The following is a 26,136-nucleotide window of genomic DNA, read 5'->3' on the forward strand; positions in this document are numbered from 1 at the left end:
TTTGTGAGAAAACAAAGAGAAATTTTATTACCTACTAACCATGAAAAAATAATAAAAACCCAACCTCAAACAGATACAGAAGTATAGACAATTAATATAAAAGAGAGAGTGTCTCAACAAACATGAAAAATAAAGACTATTCATTTAAATAGTCTTTAGAATTCTTGAGGTGTGAGATGTTTAAACTGAGATATGAGTTGTTTCTTGATTGAGTTATATCCTCAGCTGTTGGAGACTCAGCAGATATCTATGAATTCTTGGCAGATGATTGTTTTCCCAGTTTGCTTTTTCACTGGGCACAATTTACGAGATGATGAACAAAATAAGCAGAGTGAGATAGAGTTCCAGCTTTGTTTCATTTCTCCTTCTCTCTCTGCTCTGTTAATCAAAAGCAACTGTTGAAATATAGTACTGTGTGTAACTTGAAGTGTAGCTCCATTGTTACAAGGGACCTTTGGGACATGAATAGTGGAAACATGACTTGATAGGTAAGGTGCTTGGAACCATGCAAATTTCTCTTCAGTTTAAAATTATACTTGGGAACAGGAATAGAGTCATAGAGATGTACAGCATGGAAACAGACCATTCGGTCCAACCCATCCATGCCAATCAGATATTTCAAACCAAACTAGCCCCACATGCCAGCACCCACCCCATATCCCTCCAAACCCTTCCTATTCATATACCCATTCAAATGACTCTTAAATGTTGCAATTCTACCAGCCTCAACCACTTCCTCTGGCAGCTCATTCCATACATGTACCACCCTCTGCATGAAAAAGCTGCCCCTCTCTTTTATATCTTTCCCCTCTCACCCTAAACCTATGCCCGATAGTTCTGGACTCCCTGACCCTAGGGAAAAGACTTTGCCTATTTACCCTATCCATGCGCCTTATCATTTTGTAAACCTCTATAAGGTCACCCCCTCAGCCTCTGACACTCCAGGGAAAACAGCCCAAGCCTGTTCAGCCTCTCCCTATAGCTCAAATCCTCCAACCCTGGCAACATCCTTGTAAATTTTTTTCTGAACCCTTTCAAGTTTCACAACATCTTTCCGATAGGAAGGAGACCAGAATTGCACGCAATATTCCAACAGTGGCCTAACTAATGTCCCATACAGCTGCAACATGACCTCCCAACTCCAGTACTCAATACTCTGACCAATAAAGGATAGCATACCAAACACTTTCTTCACTATCCTATCTGCAAATGTGTTGCTGGTCAAAGCACAGCAGGCCAGGCAGCATCTCAGGAATAGAGAATTCGACGTTTCGAGCATAAGCCCTTCATCAGGAATAAGAGAGAGAGAGCCAAGCAGGCTGAGATAAAAGGTAGGGAGGAGGGACTAGGGGGAGAGGCGATGGAGGTGGGATAGGTGGAAGGAGGTCAAGGTGAGGGTGATAGGCTGGAGTGGGGTGGGGGCGGAGAGGTCAGGAAGAGGATTGCAGGTTAGGAGGGCGGTGCTGAGTTGAGGGAACCGACTGAGACAAGGGGGGGGGAGGGGAAATGAGGAAGCTGGAGAAATCTGAATTCATACCTTGTGGTTGGAGGGTTCCCAGGCGGAAGATGAGGCGCTCCTCCTCCAGCCGTCGTGTAGTTGTGTTCTGCCGGTGGAGGAGTCCAAGGACCTGCATGTCCTCGGTGGAGTGGGAGGGGGAGTTAAAGTGTTGAGCCACGGGGTGATTGGGTTGGTTGGTTCGGGCGGCCCAGAGGTGTTCTCTGAAGCGTTCCGCAAGTAAGCGGCCTGTCTCACCAATATAGAGGAGGCCACATCGGGTGCAGCGGATGCAATAGATGATGTGTGTGGAGGTACAGGTGAACTTGTGGCGGATATGGAAGGATCCCTTGGGGCCTTGGAGGGAAGCGAGTGTGGAGGTGTGGGCGCAAGTTTTACATTTCCTGCGGTTGCAGGGGAAGGTGCCGGGGGTGGAGGTTGGGTTGGTGGGGGGTGTGGATCTGACAAGGGAGTCACGAAGGGAGTGGTCCTTGCGGAACGCTGATAGGGGAGGGGAGGGAAATATATCCTTGGTGGTGGGGTCCGTTTGGAGGTGGCGGAAATGGCGGCGGATAATACGAGGCTAATACGATAATAATAAGATGAGCGCCTCATCTTCCGCCTGGGAACCCTCCAACCACAAGGTATGAATTCAGATTTCTCCAGCTTCCTCATTTCCCCTCCCCCCACCTTGTCTCAGTCGGTTCCCTCAACTCAGCACCGCCCTCCTAACCTGCAATCCTCTTCCTGACCTCTCCGCCCCCACCCCACTCCGGCCTATCACCCTCACCTTGACCTCCTTCCACCTATCCCACCTCCATCGCCCCTCCCCCTAGTCCCTCCTCCCTACCTTTTATCTCAGCCTGCTTGGCTCTCTCTCTCTTATTCCTGATGAAGGGCTTATGCTCGAAACGTCGAATTCTCTATTCCTGAGATGCTGCCTGGCCTGCTGTGCTTTGACCAGCAACACATTTGCAGCTGCGATCTCCAGCATCTGCAGACCTCATTTTTTACTCACTATCCTATCTACCTGTGACTCCACTTTCAAGGAGCTATGAACCTGCTCTCCAAGGTCTCTTTGTTCAGCAACACTCCCGAGGACCTTACCATTAAGTGTATAAGTCCTGCTAAGATTTGCTTTCCCAAAATGCAGCACCTCACATTTATCTGAATTAAACTCCATCTGCCACTTCTCGGCCCATTGGCCTGTCTGGTCAAGATCCTGTTGTAATCTGAGGTAACCTTCTTCGTTGTCCACTACACCTCCAATTTTGGTGTCATCTGCAAACGTAATAATTGTACCTCTTATGCTCGCATAAATGACAAAAAGTAGAGGACCCAGCACCGATCCTTGTGGCACTCCACTGGTCACAGGCCTCCAGTCTGAAAACCAACCCTCCACCACCACCCTCTGTCTTCTACATTTGAGCCAGTTCTGTATCCAAATGGCTAGTTCTCTCTGTATTCCATGAGATCTAACCTTGCTAATCAGAATAGTTTGATCCCATTTTAAACATTATGGTTTCAACAAATTCCTACATTCTCTGGCATGAGATTCCGGTTAATAACATTTTGCTTTTCTCTGGTGTCTGAAATGCTTGAGCATGGTCACTTATTTGGATCTGAAATCTACCACTCTCTTGTGAAATTACACCTTCTTCTGTTGCTGCCCTGCTGCTTGAAGGAGCAAAGTCTTTAATTGAAGATACATTTCATCCTGCTATGTGTCAAGTTTGAGGGAAGTCAGCCATTTCCAGGGCTGTAAGGTTGAATTTTATTGGCCTGTTTGAAAAGGCATAATTCTAGCATCACTGGATTCAACTTCACAATTCTGGCACAATTCAGGTGTTCCTGTTTATGTTGTGTCTAGATTAGAGTGGTGCTGGAAAAGCACACTGGGTCAGGCAGCATCCAAGGCGCAGGAAAATTGACATTTCAGGCAAAAGCGATTTTCCTGCTCCTTGGATGCTCCCTGACCTGATGCGCTTTTCCAGCACCACTCTAATCTAGGCTCTGGTTTCCAGCATCTGCCGTCCTCACTTTTGCCTGTTTACGTTGTGGGCTCATTTATTTCAGTTTATGGACCTAAGATTTTGCTAACATATGTTGTTACTTTAACTGATTGAGTATTTCCTTGCTTGAATAAATCTGTTACTTGGTAAAAACAATGAGTGCAGATGCTGGAAACCAGATTCTGGATTAGAGTGGTACTGAAAAAGCACAGCAGGTCAGGCAGCGTCCGAGGAGCAGGAAAATCGATGTTTCGGGCAAAAGCCCTTCATCAGGATATTCCTGATGAACGGCTTTTGCCCGAAAGGTCGATTTTCCTGCTTTTCGGACGCTGCCTGACCTGCTGTGCTTTTCCAGCACCACTCTAAATCTGTTACTTGGACTACTTTCCAGTCCCCAACACAATTCTGTACATGTAATAGGTTTTAAGATTATGGCTTAATATTTTCATTCATTCACGGAATGAGGGCATCACCGGGTAGGCCATGTATAAAAGCAAAGCCAAACACTAAGTATTTTGATCATACAGAAAGCTGTTGTCATTTGTTATTATTTAATGGTAAATACTGTGTTTGCTGTCATTGTAGGTGCTATATCACTCTAGCTCAGGCTTTGTGGATGAATATGGGAGCAGCTCCTGCAGGACCTGCTGGTACAGGCAAAACGGAGACTGTGAAGGACATGGGCAAAGCTCTTGGAAAATATGTAGTTGTGTTTAATTGTTCTGATCAAATGGATTTCAGAGGATTAGGAAGAATCTTCAAAGGTAACTATATATTCAAACACAACAAATCATTTGTCATTTTAAGGTGAAGTTAGCAGTTCATTGATTGTATTAAACTTAACTGTATTATGCTGTACTAATAAATGTATACTGTATTTGTTAGCCATGCTACAATCTCCTTGGCACAGAGAAGACTAAATGTGATTTTGAGCATGGCTGGAGAGGTAGGGTGTTGTGGAGAGAGAGCGAGTCTAACAGCCTGATGTGCAAAGTGGACCCTCTCTCTTGAGGTATTTCAAATCATCAGAGGGCTCCACCTCTCCTGTATGTCCCCTCGCATAGGCTTCACCTCCCGTTCTTGCTCCAATAAGTCCTGTATTTAATTCCATTGGAGCTTCAACACTGACTTCTGCAGTACTCCTCTCCAAGTCATACCTCACCCTGACTTGAAAGTATATCACTGTTTCTTTACTATTGCTGGGTCAAAATTGTGTGTTGCCTTACCGAACAACACTCTACATGGACCTACATCATATAGCTTGGAACAGATGGGTATGTTGCTCTAGATCTTACAGGGAGCAGAGATCCTGAGTTTGGAAGAAGTTTTGATGAGTTGCATCTAATGGAAACTACTAGCCATAGCGAAAGGAGAGATGAGAACAAAGGAGAATGTTTTTGATGGAAAGAGGGTAGAATTGATAAGATGACAAAAGGAACGGTAGTGCATGATAAAAAGAGATAGTAATGGGAAAAGTAAAGAAACAGAAAGAAGTGGTAGAGATAGTTACAGATGAACCAAAACTTGCTGGCCAAGGAGAAGGGTTACACCCAAAATGATGACTTCTCCATCTCCTGATGCTGCCTGGCTTGCTAAGCTCTTCCAGCCTCTTGTTTGTCCACTTTGGAGTCCAGCATTTGCATATTTTTGTCTCTAGCTAAGAAAATAGGAGCAGTGTTAATGATCTAAAATTGAACTCAGTTTGATGTTAAAATGCTGCAAATTACTCCTTCAATGGATCAGTGTAAGAGGTCAAGGACAATGAGAGTGTGTTAGAGAATTAAGATAACAAATGTGACAAAATAGTTTTCTACATTTAGAATCGTCAGAATAGTCTTAGTCTTGATGAGCCCTTCTCAACATTGTGCTAAAGAGTCATAGCATCACAGAGCATGGAAACAAACCCTTCCGTCCAACTCGTCCAAGCCAATCATGTTCCTAAACTAGTCTCACTTGCCTGCATTTGACCCATATCCCTCCAAATTCTCCTTTTGTTGTACTTATCCAAATGTCTTTTAAATGTTGGAACTGTACCCGCATTCACCATTTCTGCTGGAAATTCATTCCATACACTAACAAATCTCTGTGCAAAAATGTTGTCTCTCATATTCTTTTTAAATCTATTTCCTTTCACTTTAAAAATATACCCCCTAGTTTTGAACTTCTTCACCTTAGAAAAAAGACCTTTGCTATTCACCTTATCTATGGTCTTCATGATTTTATAAATCTTAAGAGTCACCCCTGAACCTCCTATGTTCCAGTGAAAAAAGTCCTAGCCTACTCAGTCTATTTTTTAACTCAAATCCTCCATTACTAGCAATATCCTAGTAAATCTTTTCTGAACCCTCTCCAGTTGAATAATATCCTTCCTATGACAGGGCCAATAACATGACATTCTAATATTGATTCACAATAGTTTAATATGTATCTTTTTAAAGGTACACATCACAGCATTATAGCATTAGCCAGAAGAGAAAATGCTGGAAAATCTCAGCAGGTTTGGCAGCTTGACAAAGGGTCAGTTAGACTCGAAACATCAGCTCTTTTCTCTCCTTACAGATGCTGCCAGACCTGCTGAGATTTTCCAGCATTTTCTCTTTTGGTTTCAGATTGCAGCATCCACAGTAATTTGCTGTTATAACATTAGCCACTGAGTTTGTGCAGGCTTTGGTGAGTTGGGAGGTTGAGTTAATCACAAAAGATTTCCCAATCACTCAATAGAATTTATATAGATGTTTCAATTTCAATTTTTATCAAAAGTACCCACAGAATGCTGTTGGTTGGAATATTCAATGATAGTACTATTGAATGATATGGGGAGATGATAACATCATCCCTTATTGTAGATAGTAATAATTTGGCACAAGTGAGGTTAGATTCCATTCAATGTGGAAACAACCAGTCTACACTAACCCTCTGAAGAGTAACCCACCCAGACCATATTTCCCTCTGACTACTGCACCTAACACTATGGGCAATTTAGCATGGCCAATTCACCTAACCTGCACATCTTTGTGACTGTGGGAGGAAACCCACACAGACACAGGGAGAATGTGCAAACTCCACACAGACAGTCGACCAAGGCTGGAATTTAACCTGGTGCTGTGAGGCAGCAGTGCTAACCACTGAGCCACTGTGCCGCCATAATTATAACATTTCACTTTTCAATCCAAAGTGAGTGTTTTCCAATCTTTTCTGTATTTGAACCTGAGCTGTTTCAGGATCTTGGATGCTGCAAGTCATATTGCAACTTATGCAGCCTGCAGCACATTCCCACTTCTTTGATGAAGCAACAGAAGGTAGTTGGGCTTAGAACAAAACCCTGAAGAACCCACTGCAGTGATGTCCTGAAATTGAGATGATGGGCTGTAACAACCACAACCATCTTCTTTGTGTTAGGTTTGACATTAACTAATACAGAATTTTCCTATTGATTTCCATTGACTCCAGTTTTGCTCTCGTTCTTTGCTGTTCTCAGCCAAATGCTACTTTGATGCCAAGGAGGACTCATACGCACCTTATATCTTGACTTGAACTCATTTTGTCATATCTGGACCAAAGCTATACAGTTTCATGCATTGATTTTAAATGCTCCAATCTTGCTTCATTTGCTTTGAAATGCACCTGAGTAGGTTGGGATGGGTGTTTCTTCAGGAGTCTTCCTTTGTTGTCAGTTTCTAACTTCACCTGTATATGTTGTAAATCAGTGAAATAAAAATAGACTGAAACTCATTGCCTGCTGCTCAATGATAATCCAGTACTCAAAGGATTTATTTCAGTCATTTAAATATATTGAAACTAGATAATCTTAAATTAAGTGATCAAATGGAATTTCAACTGTTTTTTAGAAGGTTGTTAAATGGGCATTAAGCTTTCTTGGTTGAGTTTTTTAATTGATATTAGATTGTATTGCTTGATAATTTTGTTTTTTTTCCCCACTAGGTTTGGCACAGTCTGGTTCCTGGGGCTGCTTTGATGAATTTAACAGAATTGAGCTGCCTGTTTTATCGGTAGCAGCTCAACAGATTTATATCGTTCTTGTGGCAAGGAAAGAAAGGAAACGAAATTTTATCTTCACCGATGGAGATAATGTATCACTGAATCCAGAGTTTGGCATTTTTATCACAATGGTAAGTGCAAAGTAAGATGAAATGCAGAAGTTAAATACTGTACAGCTTTCATAGAATGAAGATCATTTAAATATTTCTAATTGGTCCATGCTTGTGGTTATGCTCCAGCAATTCTCCTCCCTCCCCTCTTTATCTAACCCTGTCAGCTGACCTGCTTCAATTAACCTTATGGTGTGTTTGTAACTCATTTGAATAGACCAGCATTTTTTTGCCTTTGATGAGCTGGTTTCTTGAACCACTGCAGACTTTGATGAGTAGGTGCATCCACTGTGCTAGAAAGAATAATAGCAGTCAATTTTTTTTCTGTTCTGAGTTGCCTAACCAGCTTAGGTGGTTGGAGTGGTGATGGCAATAAATAGTTTGGTCACAACAAAAGACTTGGAGGTAGAGAATAAACTACCACATCGAGAATAAACTAGTTCTCAACAGCATAGAAAAAAAATGATTAAATCTGTCTTTTCATCTGAGAAATATTTTATGTTCTTCAAAATCATTTCCATATTTCCTCTAGCTTCCACATTCTTGGAATCCAGCTATGGCAAGACGCAAACTAAATTATAGGGTATCACTCGATCACTACACAGTCTCACTTCAGGATCCAAGCACTCCAATGCGATAAAAGATGAGTGCTATACTGTAGGGAGTGGGTGTTTCTGATAAGATATTAAAGGGGGATCCCATTTCCCTCAGGTGGATCTAAAAGATCTTATTGCATTCTTTCAATAAAAGGCTGAAGACTTATCACCAGTGTCCTGATCAATATCTGCCTTCAGTTAACTTTATAAATACATTGTCATTTTGATGTCTGAGGGAATTTGCTGAATGCAAATCCACCGTCATGAATGACAGCTATGACACTTCAAAAGTGCTGAATAAACTCTTAGAGATAAATGTGAACACAAAAGGAACTGTATAAATTCAAGTTTTCCTATCTCTAACAGATCATTTGAAGGCAATTTTCTACTTTAGAGTGGGCATTTCTATTGAAGTTAATGACAGAAAATTATAAGTAGCCTTGGACAAGGTGTAATGGGTCCCCTGCTTTGTCCATCCAATATCAACTGATTGAGGACATTTAGTGAAATAAAGTTTGTCCAATCCTTTGAAGAGACTGGGTAGAATTAGGAACCATGCAAATTAAAGACACGAGAATGAGGTGACTGAAGAGGAAATCTCATTAATTGATGCATGATCATTTATACAGGATCACAAAACTATTTTAACCTTCAGAGCAAAGCATAGACCTGCTGGTGTGTAAAAACGGCCATGCATTTAATTGGGGCTGGCACTATAAGCTAAAAACATATCTGATGGAATAACAGAGGAGATGATTAAAATTTACATTAAATAGCACCTTTCCAGCCTTCTATGTACCATACATTGGCTTTATATCAAATCAAAATTTTGTGATCAGTGTCCTGGCAAATCACATAATTCGGGCTGTAGAGGGAGTTTTAAATTAATTGCTAATTTGTGTAGGGGATTAATATTTGGAAGAGGGGAAACGTATGCTTAGAAAACAAGAGGATAGAGCAACATTACAGCTCACTATTTACACAACAATACCCAGTGTGGGGCAGTGTAGACTAACATAGGAAAACAGCAGTAGATAGGATCCAATGGGAATAAGGGATAGCATTTTTGTAGCTGGCTGGATTACATCTCCTCCCACCCTGTGCCCTGCAAAAATGCTATCCCTTATTCCCAATTCCTCCGCCTTTGCCACATCTGCTCCCAGGACGACCAGTTCCAGCACAGAACACGCCAGATGGCCTCCTTCTTTAAAAACCACCATTTCCCCTCCCACATGATTGAAGATGTCCTCCAACACATCTCATCCACATCCCTCACCTCTGCCTTCTAACCCCATCCCTCCAACTGCAACAAGGACAGAACCACTCTGGTCCTCATCTTCCACCCCACTAACCAGTATACATAGCATCATCCTCTGCCATTTCCACCATATACAAATGGACCCCACCACCAGAGATATATTTCTCTCCCCAGAGATATATTTTCTCTGAGACTATCTGGTCAGGTCCACGCCCCCTAACAACTCACCCTCCCCTCCTGGCACCTTCCCTTGCAAAACCTGCGCCCACACCTCCCGCCTCACCTCCATCCAAGGTCACACAGGAGCCTTCCAAAATCATCAAAGTTTCACCTGCACTTCCACACAAGTGATTTGTTGTATCCGTTGCTCCTGATGTGGTCTCCTTTACATTGGAGAGACAGGACGCCAACTCGCAGAGCGCTTCATAGAACATCTCCAGGACACCCGCACCAATCAACCCCACCACCCTGTGGCCAAACATTTCAACTCCCTCTCCAACTGTGCCGAGGCCATGCAGGTCCTGGGCCTTCTCCATCACCACTCCCTTACCACCTGACGCCTGGAGGAAGAACGCCTCATCTTCCACCTCAGGATCCTTCAACCCCAGAGAATCAATGAGGACTTCACCAGTTTCTTCATTTCCACTCCCCCAACTTACCCCAGTTCCAACCTTCCAGCTCAGCACCGTCTTCATGACCTGTCCCACCTGTCCATCTTCCTTCCCATCTGTCCACTCCACCCTTCCCTCCGACCTATCACCTTTACCCTGATCTAACCTACACCTATTGCACTCTCAGCTACCATCTCCGCAGCCCACCCCCCTCCCATTTATCTCTCCAGCGCCGAGGCTCCCAGCCTCTTTCCTGACGAAGGACTTCTGCCAATACGATATTACTGCTCCTTGGATACTGCCTAACCTGCTGTGCTTTTCCAGCATCACCCTAATCTAGTCCACAGATCCCCTCACTGCAGCAATATGGTGGAACAGACAATAAATCAAGAGGTAACAAAGGGAGTACATTTGATGAGATTCTGAATGATTACTTTGCATCAGTGTTCACTGAGGAGGGGAACATGATGAATCTTGAGATTAGAGATAGAATTTTGATTAGTCTGGATCACATTGACATAAGTAGAGAAGATGTGTTGGGTAGGCTAGAGGTTGTTAAGGTGGACAAATCTCCAGGACCGGATGGGATCTATCCCAGAATGCTGAGGGAGGCAAGAGAGAAATAGCTGGGGCACTGACAGATATCTTTGTGGCATTCTTAAATACAGGTGAAGTGCCGGAGGACTGGAGGGTTGTTCATGTTGTCCCTCGGTACAAGAAGGGTAATAGGAATATTCCAGGTAACTATAGGCCAGTGAGCCTGACGTCGGTGGTGGGAAAGTTGCTGGAGAAGCTAATTAGGGGATAGGATCTATTCATATTTAGAAAAGAATGGGCTTATCAGTGATAGGCAATATGGTTTTGTGCAGTGGAGATCATGCCTTACCAACTTAATAGAGTTCTTCGCTGAAGTGACCAAGTTGATAGATGAAGGAAGGGCTGTTGATGTCATATACATGGACTTTAGTAAGGCCTTTGATAAGGTTCCCCATGGTAGACTAACGGAGAAAGTGAAGTCATATGGTGAGCAGGGTGTTCTAGTTAGGTGGATAAAAATCTGGTTGAGCAACAGGAGACAGAGAGTAGTAGTTGAAGGGATTTTCTTGAAACGGAGATGGGTGACCAGTGGTGTTCCACAGGGGTCAGTGTGGGGCCACTGTTGTTTGCAATATATATAAATGATCTGCACTGATGGTATGATCAGCAAGTTTGCAGATGACACAAAGATTGGTGGAGCAGCAGAAAGCATAAGGGACTGTCAGAGAATACAGGAGGACATAGATAGATGGGAGAGTTAGGCGGAAAAGTGGCAGATGGATTTCAATCCAGACAAATGTGAGGTGATGCATTTAGGTAAGACTAATTCTAGAGCGAATTATACAACGAACGGAAGAGCCTTGGGAAAAAGTTGATGGGCAGAGAGATCTGGGAGTGCAGGTCCATTGTACCCTGAAGGTTGCTACATAGGTGGATAGAGTGGTCAAGAAAGCGTATACTATGCTTGCCTTCCTTGGACGGGGTATTGAGTATAAGAGCTGGCAAGTCATGTTAAAATTGTACAAGACATTGGTTTGACCGCATTTAGAATACTGTGTACAGTTCTGGTCACCACATTACCAAAATGATGTGGATGCTTTGCAGAGAGTGCAGAGAAGGTTTACAAGGATGATGCCTGGTATGGAAGATGCTAGCTATGAAGAAAGGTTGAGTAGGTTAGGTTTATTTTCATTAGAAAAAAGGAGATTGAGGGGGGACCTGATTGAGATTTATAAAATCATGAAGGGAATAAACAGGGTGGATAGAGACAAGCTTTTCCCCAGGTTGAGGTATTCAATAACAAGAGGTCACACTTTCAAGGTGAGAGGTGGAAAGTTTAAGGGGGATACACGCAGCAAGTACTTCACACAGAGGGTGGTGGGCATTTGGAATGCATTGCCAGCAGAGGTAGCAGAGGCAGGCATGGTAGATTCATTTAAGATGTGTCTGGATAAATGCATGAGTATGTGGGGAGTACGGGGATACAGATGCTTAGGAATTGATCGACAGTACATTTGGATCGGCTCAGGCTTGGAGGGCCAAAGGGCCTGTTCCTGGGGTGTAAATTTTCTTTGTTCTTTGTTTTATTATAAAGCATAGCAAAAAGTGTGTTGCAGGACATGCTCAGCCAGTCAGGCAGCATCCGAGGAGCAGGAACGTCGTGACATTTCAAGCATGAGCATAATGTTGTGGGGATGGGGCTTCTTCAACTCCCCCTCCCACTGCCCCAAGGACATCGGCCTCCTCCCCTGCCAAATCAAAACAACCAACGAATGGAAGAAGAATGCCTCATCTTCCACCTTGGGACTTTTCAAAAACACTGCATCAACATCAACTTCACTAGTTTCTGAACCTCCCCTCCTCCCACCTCATCCCAGACCCAACCCTCCAACTCAGCACCGCCCTCTTAACTGTCCTACCTGTCCATTTTCTTTCCCGCCTATCCACTCCGACCTCCATACCAATCTATCACAATTCCCTTCCACTTGCATGCACCTATCGCCTTCCCAAAAACCTTCCCCCCAGCCCCAACCCCACCCCGCTATTTATCTCTAAGCCCCCTTCCCCTCCACATTCCTGTTGAAGGGCTTATGTCTGAAATGTCAATGCTCCTGCCCCTTGGATGTTGGCTTACCTGCTATGCTTTTCCAGTGCCACCCTTTTCAACTCTGACTCTCCAGCATCTGCAGTCCTCATTTTCTCCACATTTTCTGAGGGTCTTATGTTCATTTTGACTTATCAAACAGACACAGAGCCATTCAGCATGGAAACAGATCCTTCAGTCCAGCCAGTCCATGCTGGACATAATTCCAAACTAAACTAATGCCACCTGCCTGCTCCCGGTCCATTTCCCTCCAAACCATTCGTATTCATTTACCTATCCAAATGTCTTTAAAAATCTTATATTAGTGAAATATAATACCTGTAATAACTGCAAGAAAACTGAAATAAATATTTAAACCTGCAATCCCAAGAGCAGCTGCAAGGTCGATGCTGCCTCCCTTTTCATATTTTAAGTGAAATAAATATATGAAAATATATTTATTTTTAAATATATGAAAAAAATAAATATTTTTATTTAAATATATGAAAAACTCAGTCCATCCCAGTTAACTCTGCCCTCATTTCTTTGTAATCATCCTTATTTAAGCTTTAATCAAGTAGTTTGACCCAAGTTACTCTCTCTCAAACTGAATGCTAAATTCTACCATGTTGTGGTCACTGTTTCCAAGGGGATCTTTTATACTTGCATCAATTATTAATTGATTAATTTATTATTAATTAGTTCACCGCCAAGCTGTTACTACCCAATGCCTGGCGGAAGAATGCCTCATATTCCATCTTGGGACCCTGCAACCACATGGGATAAATGTGGATTTCAACAGCTTCCCTTCTCCCATATTATCTCAGTCCCAAGCCTCCACCTCGGCACTGCCCTCCTGATCTGTCTATCATTCCCCCCTTGACCTATCACCTTCACCCTCATATTCATCCATCCATCATTTTCTCAGCTACCTTCCCCCCAACCCCACCCCCAGCCCACAAGCCTCATTCCCGATGAAGGGCTTATGCCCGAAATGTTGATTCTCCTGCTCCTCAGATGCTGTCTGACCAGCAACACACTCTCAACTCTGATCTCCAGCAGCTAGAGTCCTCACTTTCTCCACCTCTATAACAATATGCTGTTCCAATAAGACATTATTCATATTACATCAATTTAATTTCAAAACCACACAACCACTGTCATCTTCTGTGATTTCACTCTTCCGGCTACTGGATTCCCTGGATCATCTTCTTTGTTTTTACTGCGAAATGTTTCATATCAAAAGATACCTTTGATAGACAGTGTTTCCTAATTTCTCGGATCTGACTTAATGGGAGTTGTTCTGTTTCTGATTTTCAAAATGGCTGCATTTTTATATCCCCAACATCAGATCGACTCATTGGTTTGATGTTGACAAAACAATAAATTCAGACTTATTTAGGTTTTAGTATCCTTGGGCATAATTTGAACAGATTGGTTAAATTTGAATTGTTGCCAAAACAGCAACCAAAACTCAGGTATCCATTTCACAACCAAATTTCCATATTTTTAATTTTCTAGTTCACTCTGGGACTGTCATCTAGACATCTACACAGGTGCTTGCAATCTATTAGTTCAGAACAGCATTCACACTCCTAAAGGTACAGTACACACCTTCAACTTCACAGCAATGGAACCCTGGATGACAAGAGATATCGAGGATTTGACCAGAAAAATGGGGGAGGTATGGCAGCTGGGGTCAAGATAATCTCTGGAGGTATATTGGGGATATAGAAGTTTACTGAAGAAGGAAATCTGGAGGGTGAAAAAAGAGCACGAGATAGCCTTGGCTGAGAAGTTTAAGGTGAATCCAAAGAGGCTCTTCAAATATATTAAAGGAAAAATAATAACTAGAGAGAAAACAGGGCTCCTCGAGGACCAAAGTGGACATATATGAATAGAACCGCAGAAGATGGACGAGGTTCTCAATGAATATTTCTCCTCTATGTTTATGTCGAGAAAGACATGAAGACTTGGAAACGTGGGGAAGTTACTGGAGGTATCTTGGGGGACAGTCCCTATCACAGTGGAGGAGATGATGGATGTATTAGAATGTATGAAGGTGAATAAATCTCCTGGCCCTAATCAGATATATCCAAGAACACAGCAAGAGGCTAGAGAAGAAATTCCAGGGTCCTGGCTGATATTTTTGCATCATCATTAGCGACGGGGGAGGTCCCAGAAAACTGAAAGGTAGCAAATGTTTTGCCATTATTCAAGAAGGGCTGCAAAGAAAAGCCTGGGAACTATAGACCAGTAAACCTAACATCTGTGGCAGGTAAGTTAATTGAGAAGATTCTGAGAGATAAGATACACGTGCATTTGGAAAGACAGTGTTTGATTAGGAGTAGTCAGCATGGCTTTGTGAAAGGAAGATCATGCCTCACAAATTTGTTAGAGTTCTTTGATGAAGTGACCAGGAAGGTTGACAAGAACAGGGTGGTAAAGGTAGTGGTCATGGATTTCAGAAAGGCTTTTGATAACATTCCACACATAAAGCTGTTCTAGAAGGTTAGATCACATGGAATCCAAGGTGACCTGGCAAATTAGTTTCAAAATTGACATGTTGGTGGGAAAAGGAGGATAATAGTAGAAGGATGATTTTACGCCTGTGATTAGTGGACTGCCTCAGGGGTCGGTGTTGAGCCTATTACTGTTTATTATCTATATCAATGTCTTGGATGCGAATGTCCAAGGCATGACTGGTAAGTTTGTTGATGACGCTAAAATAGCCAGTATCATGGACAGGTTATCAGAAGTTGTAGCAGAACCTTGATCGTCTGGGGAAGTAGGCCAAGAAATGGCAAATAAAGTTTAATATAGTATGTGTGTGGTCTTGCATTTTGGAAAGTCAAATCAAGGTCGGAGTTTTATGGTGAGTGGTGGGGACCTTGGTGTTCAAATTCACAATTCTCTGAAAGTGGAGTTACAGGGAGACAGGGCAGTGAGGAAGGCATTTAACACACTGACCTTCATCAGTCAGGGCATTGAGTATCGAAGTTGGGAAGTTCACCACAGAACTTTAGTGAGGCCGCTACTTTGAAGTCTTGTGTTCAGTTTTAGTCACCTTGTTATAGGAAGGATGTCATTAAACCGGAAAGAGTGCAGGAGAAATTTACAAGTTGTTGGCAAGACTCAATATTCTGAGGGATAGGGAGGAGGTTGGACAAGCTAGGACATTTTCTTTCGAGCATAGGAGACTGAGGGGGACCTTATAGAGGTGTATAAGATCAAGAGAGGCGTGGATAAGGTGAATGCACTCTATCTTTTTCCCAGGTTTGGGAAATTGAGGACTACAGGGTATCAGTTTCTGGTCAGAGGGGAAAGAATAAAAGTGAACCTGAGAGGCATCCTTTTTACACAGAGAATGGTAGACATATGAAATGAGCTGCCAGCAAAAGTAGTTGAGGTGGATACATTAACAATATTTAAAAGGCATTTTGACAAATACATGGATAGGAAAGGATTAGAAGGATATGAGCGAAGTGCAGGGAAATGGGGTTAGCATGGATGAACATTTTGGTCAGCATGAACTAGTTTGGGCCAAAGGGTCTAGCTCTGTGCTATAGGACTCTATGACTCTCTGACCAGAGACATAATCTCAGAATAAGGTGTCACACATTTAAGTGAGGAGGGATTTCTTCTCCCAGAAGGTTATGAATTTATGGAATTCTTTACCACAGAGAACTTCAGAGGCTAGGTAATTAAGTATATTCAAGGCTGACATGGACAGAATGAAGATTTCTGATGAAAGGGCAGAAAAGTGGAGTTGAAGGGAATCAGATCAACCATGATCTCTTTGAATGCCACAGCAGATGTGATAGGCTCAATGACTTACTTCTCTTTCTATGTCTTGTGCTCATACTATGACCTTCTGGACCAATCCTTGAGCCTCTTGGACACTCCATTTCTTAGCTTCATGCTGCACCTTGGTGACATCATCTGAAATCAAAAGGGACTTCAAGCACTAGATGAAGCTGGAACAGAAGTTGGTATCCAAAAAAGAAATGGTCAAGGTTGAATGTCCTAACATCTTGCCTCTGTTCAAACTTCTTGCGAGTACCGGAGCAGTGCAGGCCTTCATGGTTTGCCCACACTCTTACTTAGGTCAATACAGTAGTGAAGGGCTTTATTAAATGTCAACTATTTTGTGAAGGCAATGACCATTTTCAATTCCTGTCTTGCCACATGAGAGGTTCTGGAGCACTGAAAGGCAGCCAATATGGTACCATTATCCAGGAAGGGAACATGGGATAAACTGGCTAGTCAGTCTAACCTCAGTGGTGAGGAAACTGTTGAAAGAAATTCTGACGGACAGAATTAATCTGCAGTTGGAGAGACAGGGATTATTCAAGAGCAATCAACATGGTTATGTTAAGGAGGAGGTCATAGCTAGCCGACTTGAATAAATTTCCGACAGAGGTGACCGGGTTTGTCAACGAGGACAATGTTTTAGGTTAATTTTTTTTTTAAATCAAAAAGAGACCTGAGCAGAGTTAACTAATCTTAAAAAGAGTCACTGTAGTGGTAATGTTCCTATCCCTGAAAGGCCTGAGCTCAAGTCCTACCCTGCTCCAGGAATGTGTAATAATATCCCTGAACAGGTTGAATAGAAAAATAGATTCAATAATTTTTTAAAAATTAAGGCAGATGATATAGTATTCTTGCCTTTTCAGCCAAGGCAGAGAGTTTAAGAGCAGGGAGGTTATGCAAGAACTGTGTAAAAAATTAGGTGAAAGTGAGTACTGCAGATGCTGGATATTAGAGTCAAGAGTGTGGTGCTGGAAAAGCACAGCCGGTCAAGAAGCAGGTAGCATCCAAGAAGCAGGAAAATTGATGTTTTGGGCAAAAGCCTTTCATCAGGAATGTATAAAACATTAGTTAGGCCATAGCTAGAGTATTGTGTGCAGCTTTGGAACCTATATTATAGGAGAGGTGTGATAAGAGAGACGATTTACTAGCATGTTGCCTAGGCTGGAGAGTTTCAATTATGATAAGAGATTGAACAGCCTGGGATTGTTTTCCTTACAACAGAGGAATTGAGAAGGGACATGATTGAGATGTATAAAATTATTATGTGTATAGGGTAGACAGAACAAAGTTTTTCCCTGGGTCAAGGGATCAATGACCAGAGGGTATTGATTTAAGGTAAGGGGTAGAAGGTTTAGAGGAGCTGTGTGGAAGATCTTCCTCATTCACAAAGCAGTGGTAATCTGGAACTCACTCCCTGTAAGGGTGAGAAAGGCAGAAACCCTCAAAACATCTAAGAAATATTTGAATGTGCACTTGCAATGCTAAGGCAATGGACCAAGCGCTAGAAATGGAATCAGAATAGTTAGGTGGTTGGTTTTGAACAACACGGACATAATGGGCTGAAAGGCTCTTTTCTGTGTAGTAGGTCTCCATATTTTAACCATTTAGGAGCTGGTTGCCCCAATCCAGCTAAAAGCAGACATGGTTAGGTGGTAATCAGGCAAGTTTTGGTAGGTAAGTCTAAAGGTTCTTCAGAGCTGAAAGGGTTTACCCCTTTGAACAAAAGGTTCCTGCAATCCACCACAGGTTAAAAGAGAAATCAGCATTATGGACGTTGTCAGATCATAGGGTTGTCATCTCCTTCCTTGGCATTGCAGATGTATTGGGTAAGGCTGGACTCCACCTGTGTACCAGAAATGTTTCAGCTGGATAAAAATATAGCTTCAGAAATTGAGGCTACTGGAGTTGAGGAGCAGCAACAAGCACAGGGAGGGCAGAATTATGAAGGTCATGGGATTAGAGGAGAGACATGAGGGTTAAGGATAGGAGACACAACTATGAGCATATAATGTAATGGCAGAGCCAGAATTATCTGGATATGACATTTCAAGGGGATTTGAAAGTCTAAATGTATGAACAAAAAAAATGGCAAATTGATTACATGTGGAGAAATTTTAAGTTATCCACTTAGGTGAAAAAAACTTCTTAAATGGTCATGATTTGGAGATGCCAGTGTTGGACTAAGATGTACAAAGTTAAAAATCACACAACACCAGGTTATAGTCTATCTGTTGGACTATAAACTGGTGTTGTGTGATTTTTAACTTCTTAAATAGTGAGAGGCTGGATAGTTATGAATATCAAAGGATCTTGGGTGCCATTGTTCAGAAGTCACTGAAAGTTAACATGTGGGTGTAGCATGTAACATTTCTATGTGAGGCTGTAATGTTCCAACCAAGAATAGCGTGGTGCTGGAAATGCACAGCAGGTCAGGTAGCATCCGAAGAGCAGGAAAATTGATGTTTCGGGCAGGAGCCCTTCATCAGGAATCTCCAGCATCTGCAATCCTCACTTTCACCTATGTTCCAACCAAGCTCAATGCAAGCTGTAGCAACAACATTTCATCTTCTGCTTAGGTACATTATAGCCCTCACGACTCAACACAGAGTTTTACAATTTCAGAGCATGAACACTTCCTTTCTTGTCTTTTCTTTGCATCGACAACACCATGTCATGATATGACATGGTTGTTTTCAGCATAGCCAACCCATTTTTGACTACTCATCGTCCCAATTATCACCTCTCTAGCTTCTCTTTTTCCCTGGTTTACTATCAACAATCTCTTTGTCTGCCTACCGTTTTTTTCTCTCTCCATCTACTCACTCACTCCTGTAAACCTCAGTCATTAACATAAATACCACATTTTTCTAGTTATGAATAGGTGTCACAGTACTCAAAACATTGTCAGTTTTCTCTCCACAGATACTATCAGACCTGCTGAGTTCCTCCAGCAAATTCCTATTTTTGTTTGTTTCAGATCTCCAGTATCCACAATTCAGAGTCTTATTTATAGATTAGATTACTTACAGTGCGGAAACAGGCCCTTCAGTCCAACAAGTCCACACCAACCCGCAACCCACCCATACCCTACATTTACCCCTTACCTAACGCTACAGGCAATTTAGCATGGCCAATTCACCTGACCCGCACATCTTTGGACTGTGGGAGGAAACCGGAGCACCACCGTGCCGCCCAAAGGGGAGCTGAAGGGGAATAGGACTAGTTTATCAATGAAGATGAATTGTAGAGTTTTAACTTATAAATTACAAATTATAGTTGCAGAGAATAGGAGGAAGGTTCAAAGCAACTTGGAATTGGCAAGTCTAGAAATAACAAAGACAGATGAAGGTTTCAATGGCAGATGAAATAATGTAAGGGCAGAGTCAAGCACAATATTGGATGGAAACAGGCAGTGTTGTTGATGGGGGCAAATGTGGATGGAAGCTCATCTTGAAGCCAATTTTGATTCTAATGCTGTAAACAGACTGGTTTGACATTTTCCAGTTATCAGGTAAAGGGATTGACTCAATTTCTAGAGAATAGTTTGTAGTTGGGACTGAATACTTTAATTCAGAATTCTAATGCTTAATTGGAGCAATATTCTGCCATTCAGTTCTTAATGCCAAAACAAGTATCCTGATTAATTGTCTTAATAATTTGCTTGTTGATTTTTTTTTATAGAGGTAATGACGTCTTAATGAGACCACACCTGGAGCACTGTGTGCCGGTTTCAACTCTCTTAACGTAAACAGCAAAAAGAAATATGCAACCATATTTCCCAGTAATGCCCATTATAGACATTCCATCCCAAGAGATTATCATCATACCTCCAATTTTAACACAACAGATGAAGTTGCAAACTTTTCCTTTCAGCTTATTTCTGTGCATTTACCAGATCTGAGTCTCTCCATTACCATCTCAACCCAAGATGCACAGACATGTCACAGTGGCTCACTGGATAGCACTGCTGTCTCAGTGTGCCAGGAACCCAGGTTCAATTCCAACTGTGTGACTATCTGTGTGGAGTTTGCATGTTGTCCCGGTGTCGGTGCAGGTAACCTCCAGGTTCTCCAGTTTCCTCCTAAAATCCAAGGATGTACAGGTCCGATCTATTGGCCACGTTAAATTGCCTATAGTGTCCAGGGATATACAAGTTAGATGGGTTAGCAGTGCCAAATGCAGGGTTACAGGGATAGGGTTAGGGGGGTGGATCTGAGTAGGATATTCTTCAGAGGGTCAATGTCGACCCATTGGGCCAAATAGCCTGCTTTCTAACATTAGGAATTCTGTGATTTCTTAGCTAACTCACTGCACTCTAAGAAAAGAAACATGAGGATTTTCTAAGCCCCAACTACTTGGACTCCTTAAGTAGTTTAAGACTTTTTTCTAAATAGTGTCATGGAATCATACAGTGCAGAAACATACCCTTCAGTCCACCTCAACCATGCTGACCAAACATCCTCCTGACAAAGCTATACTGCCCTACTGCTGGTCTTGTCTCTGGACCTATTTTTGTCATCTTTCCACATGTCCCTCACTGGGTTGTAAAGCTCAGATTTTTTAACATATGTTCATTCATGCGATGTGGGCTTTGCTGGTTGGGTCAGCATTTATTGCACCCCAGTACTGTGTTTGAGAAGATGGTGGTGAGCTGCCTTTGATAACCACTACAGCATATTTGTTGGAAGTACATCTCCAATACCATGAGAGAGGGTGATCCAGGATTTTGAGCCAGCAAAACTGAAGGATTAACAAGCCATCAGTGACTGCAGAGGATCTTGCATGAGACGGTGTTCCCTTATACCTGCTGCTCTTGACCTTCTGGATGATAATGGTTATGGTTTTCACATATTCAGCAATTATCTCATCAGGCACCTTGTATTGTCATTTTGTATAAGTCACATGATCTCTTTGAAAAGTTGTTTTGGCCCTTATAAAAACAAGTCACCTTTATAGAGCTGAAAACCAAAACCTCATTTATCTTTACTTCTGGGCTCAAATTCCCAAATAATAAGAATAATATGATCAAAGCGATCATCAGAATATTTTAAAAAGCAAGGAATACAGAAATGCTGAAAGAAAATAGCATTAAGGGATATTAGGCAAGATGTCAGAGAATGGCAATTTGCCTAAGAGGGCTGAATGGCCTCATCCTACCTACTTTTATGCTCATATGTTCTTATGACTGAATTTTATCAAAGGAGAGTATGACTCTCTAAATAGATGGTTACTGACACCTGTACCTCCATCACTAAGGACTTCACACCCAAGATTTCTATGCTTTGCAATAGCAGTCAAAATTACTGTGGTCTTGAAGTTTTTTGTCATGAAATAGTTTCAATAGTGAGCTTTGGACATCTATCGCATCTCATAGGCATTGACGCACATTTTCCATTTTTACTAAAGATGGATTATCAAGGAAGCATAGCAGGCTCAATGGCCACTGGTTTATGTTGCCTCACTTAGAATCCTCTAAGTGCAGGGCATTATCAACTGCACCATTTTTTACTACCAAGACCCAGTGACTAACCCGCTGAAACATCTTATCTTCATCTATCCTGTCAATTGCTTTTGGTATTTTATACGTTTCGATGATTCTTTGAGATTCTGGAGAATACAGGTATGCAGAATCGAGAGTCCCGCATGGTATGTTTGCCCAGTGCAGGACATCTCTGACTAGCTTGAAATGATATTGGAGCAGGAGTGGGAGGATCCAGTTGTTGGTCTACGTTGGAACAAACAACATAGGCAAGACTAGGAAAGAGGACCAGTTTGGGGATTATCAAGTACGAGGAACGAAATGAAAGAACGGGTCCCCAATGGTAAGGATCTCTGGATTACTACCCAAACCACATTTAAATTGGCTTAGGGCTAAGAAAATTAGGGAAGCAAATAGGTGGCTAAAGGAGTCGTGTGGGAAAGAGGGGCGTCACTTCATGGATCATTGGCATCCGTTTTGGAACAGGAGGGATCTGTACTGATAGCACGATCTCCACCTGAACTGATCTGGAACCAGTATTCTAGTGAAGAAGACAAATACGTTGGTCACTAGGACTTTAAACTAGTGAATCGGGGAGGGGGGGAGTAACAGGAAGTATGATGGTAAATAAAAAGACAAGCATCAGGTTAGCATGTTTGCAGGAAGATTTAACTATATGGCAGACAATGAAAGAAGTGAAAAGGAAGGGTAACTCAGGAGATATTATTAATGGAGATGTGGGAATTCATAAAGAGGGTACAAAAGCTAGCATTAGGGCACTTTATCTGAACGCTCGTAGCATTTGTAACAAGGTAGATGAGTTAACGGCATAAATCATTGCAAAAGAATATGGTTTAGTAACCATTTCAGAGACATGATTACAGGATGGTCCTGACTGGGAGTGAAGTATCCAAGGGTTGAAAATGTGTTGCTGGTTAAAGCGCAGCAGGTCAGGCAGCATCCAAGGAACAGAAATTCGACATTTCGGGCATAATCCCTTCATCCCTCCAGCAACACATTTTCAGCTCTGATCTCCAGCATCTGCAGACCTCACTTTTTACTCGAAGTATCCAAGGGTGTCAGACTATTCGCTAGGACAAACAGGAAGGTAAGGGAGGTGGTGTAGCTCAGACCATTAAAGATGACATCAGGGTGGTGGTGACAGACGATATAGATTCTATGGAGAATAAGGTTGAATCCATTTGGGTGGAAATTAGAAATTCAAAGAAGAAAATATCACTGATAGATGTAGTCTATAGGCCACCAAATAATAATATCACAGCAATAAACAAAGAATGCCTGTAAAAATGGTACAGCAATTATCATGGGGATTTTAATCTACATGTCGATCAGTCTAACCAGGTCCATCAGGGTAGCCTTGAGGAGGAGTTTATTGAATCAATCTGTGATAGTTTTCTTGAACAGTATGTAATGGAACCAATGAGGGAGCAAGCTATCCTTGATCTGGTCCTGTGTAATGATACAGGAATAATAAATAACCTCATAGCTAGGGATCCTCTTGGAAGGAGCAGTCACTATATGGTTGAATTTAGAATACAAATGGAAAAGGAGAAGATAAAATCTAATACTAGGGTCCTGTGCATAAACAAAGAAAACAACAATCAGTTGATGAGGGAGGAGTCGGCTAAAGTAGACTGTGACTGTAAGCAAGGACTTTATGGTGGGACAGATGATGAATAGTGGAGGACTTTCAAAGCAATCTTTCAAAGTGTTCAGCAAAGGTAAATACCAGTGAAAAGAAAGGATTGTAGGAAAAGGGGTAATCTGCCATGGGTGTCTAAGACAATAAGGCAGGTTATCAAATTGAAAGAGAAGGCATACAAACTGGCCAAGATCAGCATGAAACCAGAAGATTTGGAAAGCTTTAAAGGTCAACAGAAAGCCACAAACATATCTATAAAGAAAAGTAAGATAGATTATGAGAATAAACTAGCTCAGAATATAAAGATAGCTAGAAAAAGTTTCTATAGATATATAAAACGAGAAAGAGTGGCTAAAGTAAACATTGGTCCTTTAGAAGATGAGAAGGGGTATGAGGAAATGGGATATGAGGAAATGGCTGAGGCATTAAACGGGTATTTTGTGTCAGTCTTCACAATGGATGACATGAATAAGTCTAGATTAGAGTGTTGCTGGAAAAGCACAGCAGGTCAGGCAGCATCCGAGGAGCAGAAAAATGCCCTTCCTGATGAAGGACTTTTTGCCTGAAACATTGATTTTCCTGCTGTACGGATGCTGCCTGACCTGCTGTGCTTTTTCTGAAACACTCTAATCTAGACTCTGATTCCAATATCTGCAGTACCCACTTCTGCCTAGCCAACATGAATAACATGCCAGTAGTTGACAAGGAGATGAAGGAAGGTGAGGACCTGGCAATAGTCATTATCATGAAAAGGGTAGTGTTGGGCAAGCTAATGGCCCTAAGGATGGACAGGTCTCCTGGCCGTGATGGAATGCATTCCAGGCTACTAAAAGAGATTACAGAAGAAACAGCAAATACAGTTGGGTTAGTTTTCCAAAATTCACTGGACTCTGGAACATACTAGCAGATTAGAAAACAGCAAATGTCACACCGCTGTTTAAAGAAAGAGGTAGACAAATGAGGAATTATAGACCAGTTAGTGTAATTTCCATTGTGGGAAAATGCTCGAGTCTATTATCAAGGAAGAAATAGCAAAGCATCTAGATAGAAGTTGTCCCATTGGGCGGGCGCACCATAGGTTCATGAAGGGCAGGTTATGCTTAACTAATCTAATGGAATTCTATGAAGACATAATGGACATTGTGGGCAATGGGGATCCAATAGATATAGTGTACCTAGATTTCCAAAAGGCATTCGCCAACGTGCCGGACAAAAGATTGCTGCATAAGATAAAAATGCATTGTGTTATGGGTAATGTATTAGCATGGATAAAGGATTGGTTAAACAATAGGAAGCAAAAAGTGGGGTTAAATGAGCGCTTTTCTGGTTGCAATCAGTCACAAAAATGTGACTCAGGGCTCAGTGTTAGGACCACAATTATTCACAATTTACATGAACGATTTGGGGTTGGGGGCTATGTATAGTGTATCAACGTTTACGGATTACACTGAGGGGGTACAGTAAAGTGTTCAGAGGATTCTAAAAGCTTGCAAAGGTACATAGGTAGTTTAAGTGAGTGGACAAAGGTCTGGCAGATGGAGTACAATGTTAACAAATGTGAAGTCATCCATTTTGGTAGGAACAACAGTAAAAAGGACGTTTCCTTGAATGGTAAAATATTGCAGCATGCTGCTGTGCAGAGGCACCAGGGTGTCCTTGTGCATGAATCACAGGAAATTGGTCTGCAGGTGCAACAGGTCATTAGAAAGACAAATGGAATTTTGCCCTTCATTGCTAACGGGATTCAGTTTAAAAATGGGGAGGCTATGTTGCAGCTGTAGAGGGTACTGGTGAGGCCACACCTGGAATACTGTATACAGTTTTGGTCCCTTTACTTGAGAAAGGATGTACTGGCACTAGAGGGGGTGCAGAGGTGGTTCATTAGGTTAATTCCAGAGTTGAAGGGGTTAGTTTATGAGGAGAGACTAAGTAGATTTGGAATATTTTCATTGGAATTTAGAAGAATGAGGGGAGATCTTAAAGAAACATATAACATTATGAAGATAAGATGGAAATAGAGAGGATGTTTCCACTGGAAGGTGAAACTGGAACAAGAGGGCATTGCCTCAAAATTAGGGGGGAGCAGATGTAGGACTGAATTGAGAAGGAACTTCTTTACCCAGAAGGTTGTGAGTCCGTGGAATTCCCTATCCAGAGAAATAATTGAGGCTTCCTCAGTAAATATTTTCAAAGTAAGATTGGTAATTTTCTGAACAGGAATGAAAGATAAGGCCACGGGGAGTTGCCATGGGCACCCGCATGGGCCCCAGCTATGCCTGCCTCTTCGTAGGATATGTGGAACAGTCCATCTTCCGCAACTACACTGGCACCACCCCCCACCTTTTCCTCCGCTACATCGATGACTGTATCGGCGCTGCCTCGTGCTCCCACGAGGAGGTTGAACAGTTCATCAACTTTACTAACACCTTCCATCCCGACCTGAAATTCACCTGGACTGTCTCAGACTCCTCCCTCCCCTT

The 26,136-nt window shown here is 42.2% G+C and overlaps 1 protein-coding gene across 1 annotated transcript in view; it reads left to right on the forward strand.

The window, feature by feature from the left end:
* LOC132834399 (dynein axonemal heavy chain 8-like) overlaps nt 1–26,136 on the forward strand; it is a 1,143,262-nt gene that overhangs the window by 736,895 nt on the left and 380,231 nt on the right. The window contains exons 43-44 of the mRNA XM_060853284.1: nt 4,093–4,271; nt 7,450–7,637. Coding sequence (XP_060709267.1) covers nt 4,093–4,271; nt 7,450–7,637 — 367 coding nt within the window. The remainder of the gene's footprint in view (nt 1–4,092; nt 4,272–7,449; nt 7,638–26,136) is intronic.

Source organism: Hemiscyllium ocellatum, chromosome 3 (assembly GCF_020745735.1).
Source record: "Hemiscyllium ocellatum isolate sHemOce1 chromosome 3, sHemOce1.pat.X.cur, whole genome shotgun sequence".
NCBI lineage: Eukaryota > Metazoa > Chordata > Chondrichthyes > Orectolobiformes > Hemiscylliidae > Hemiscyllium > Hemiscyllium ocellatum.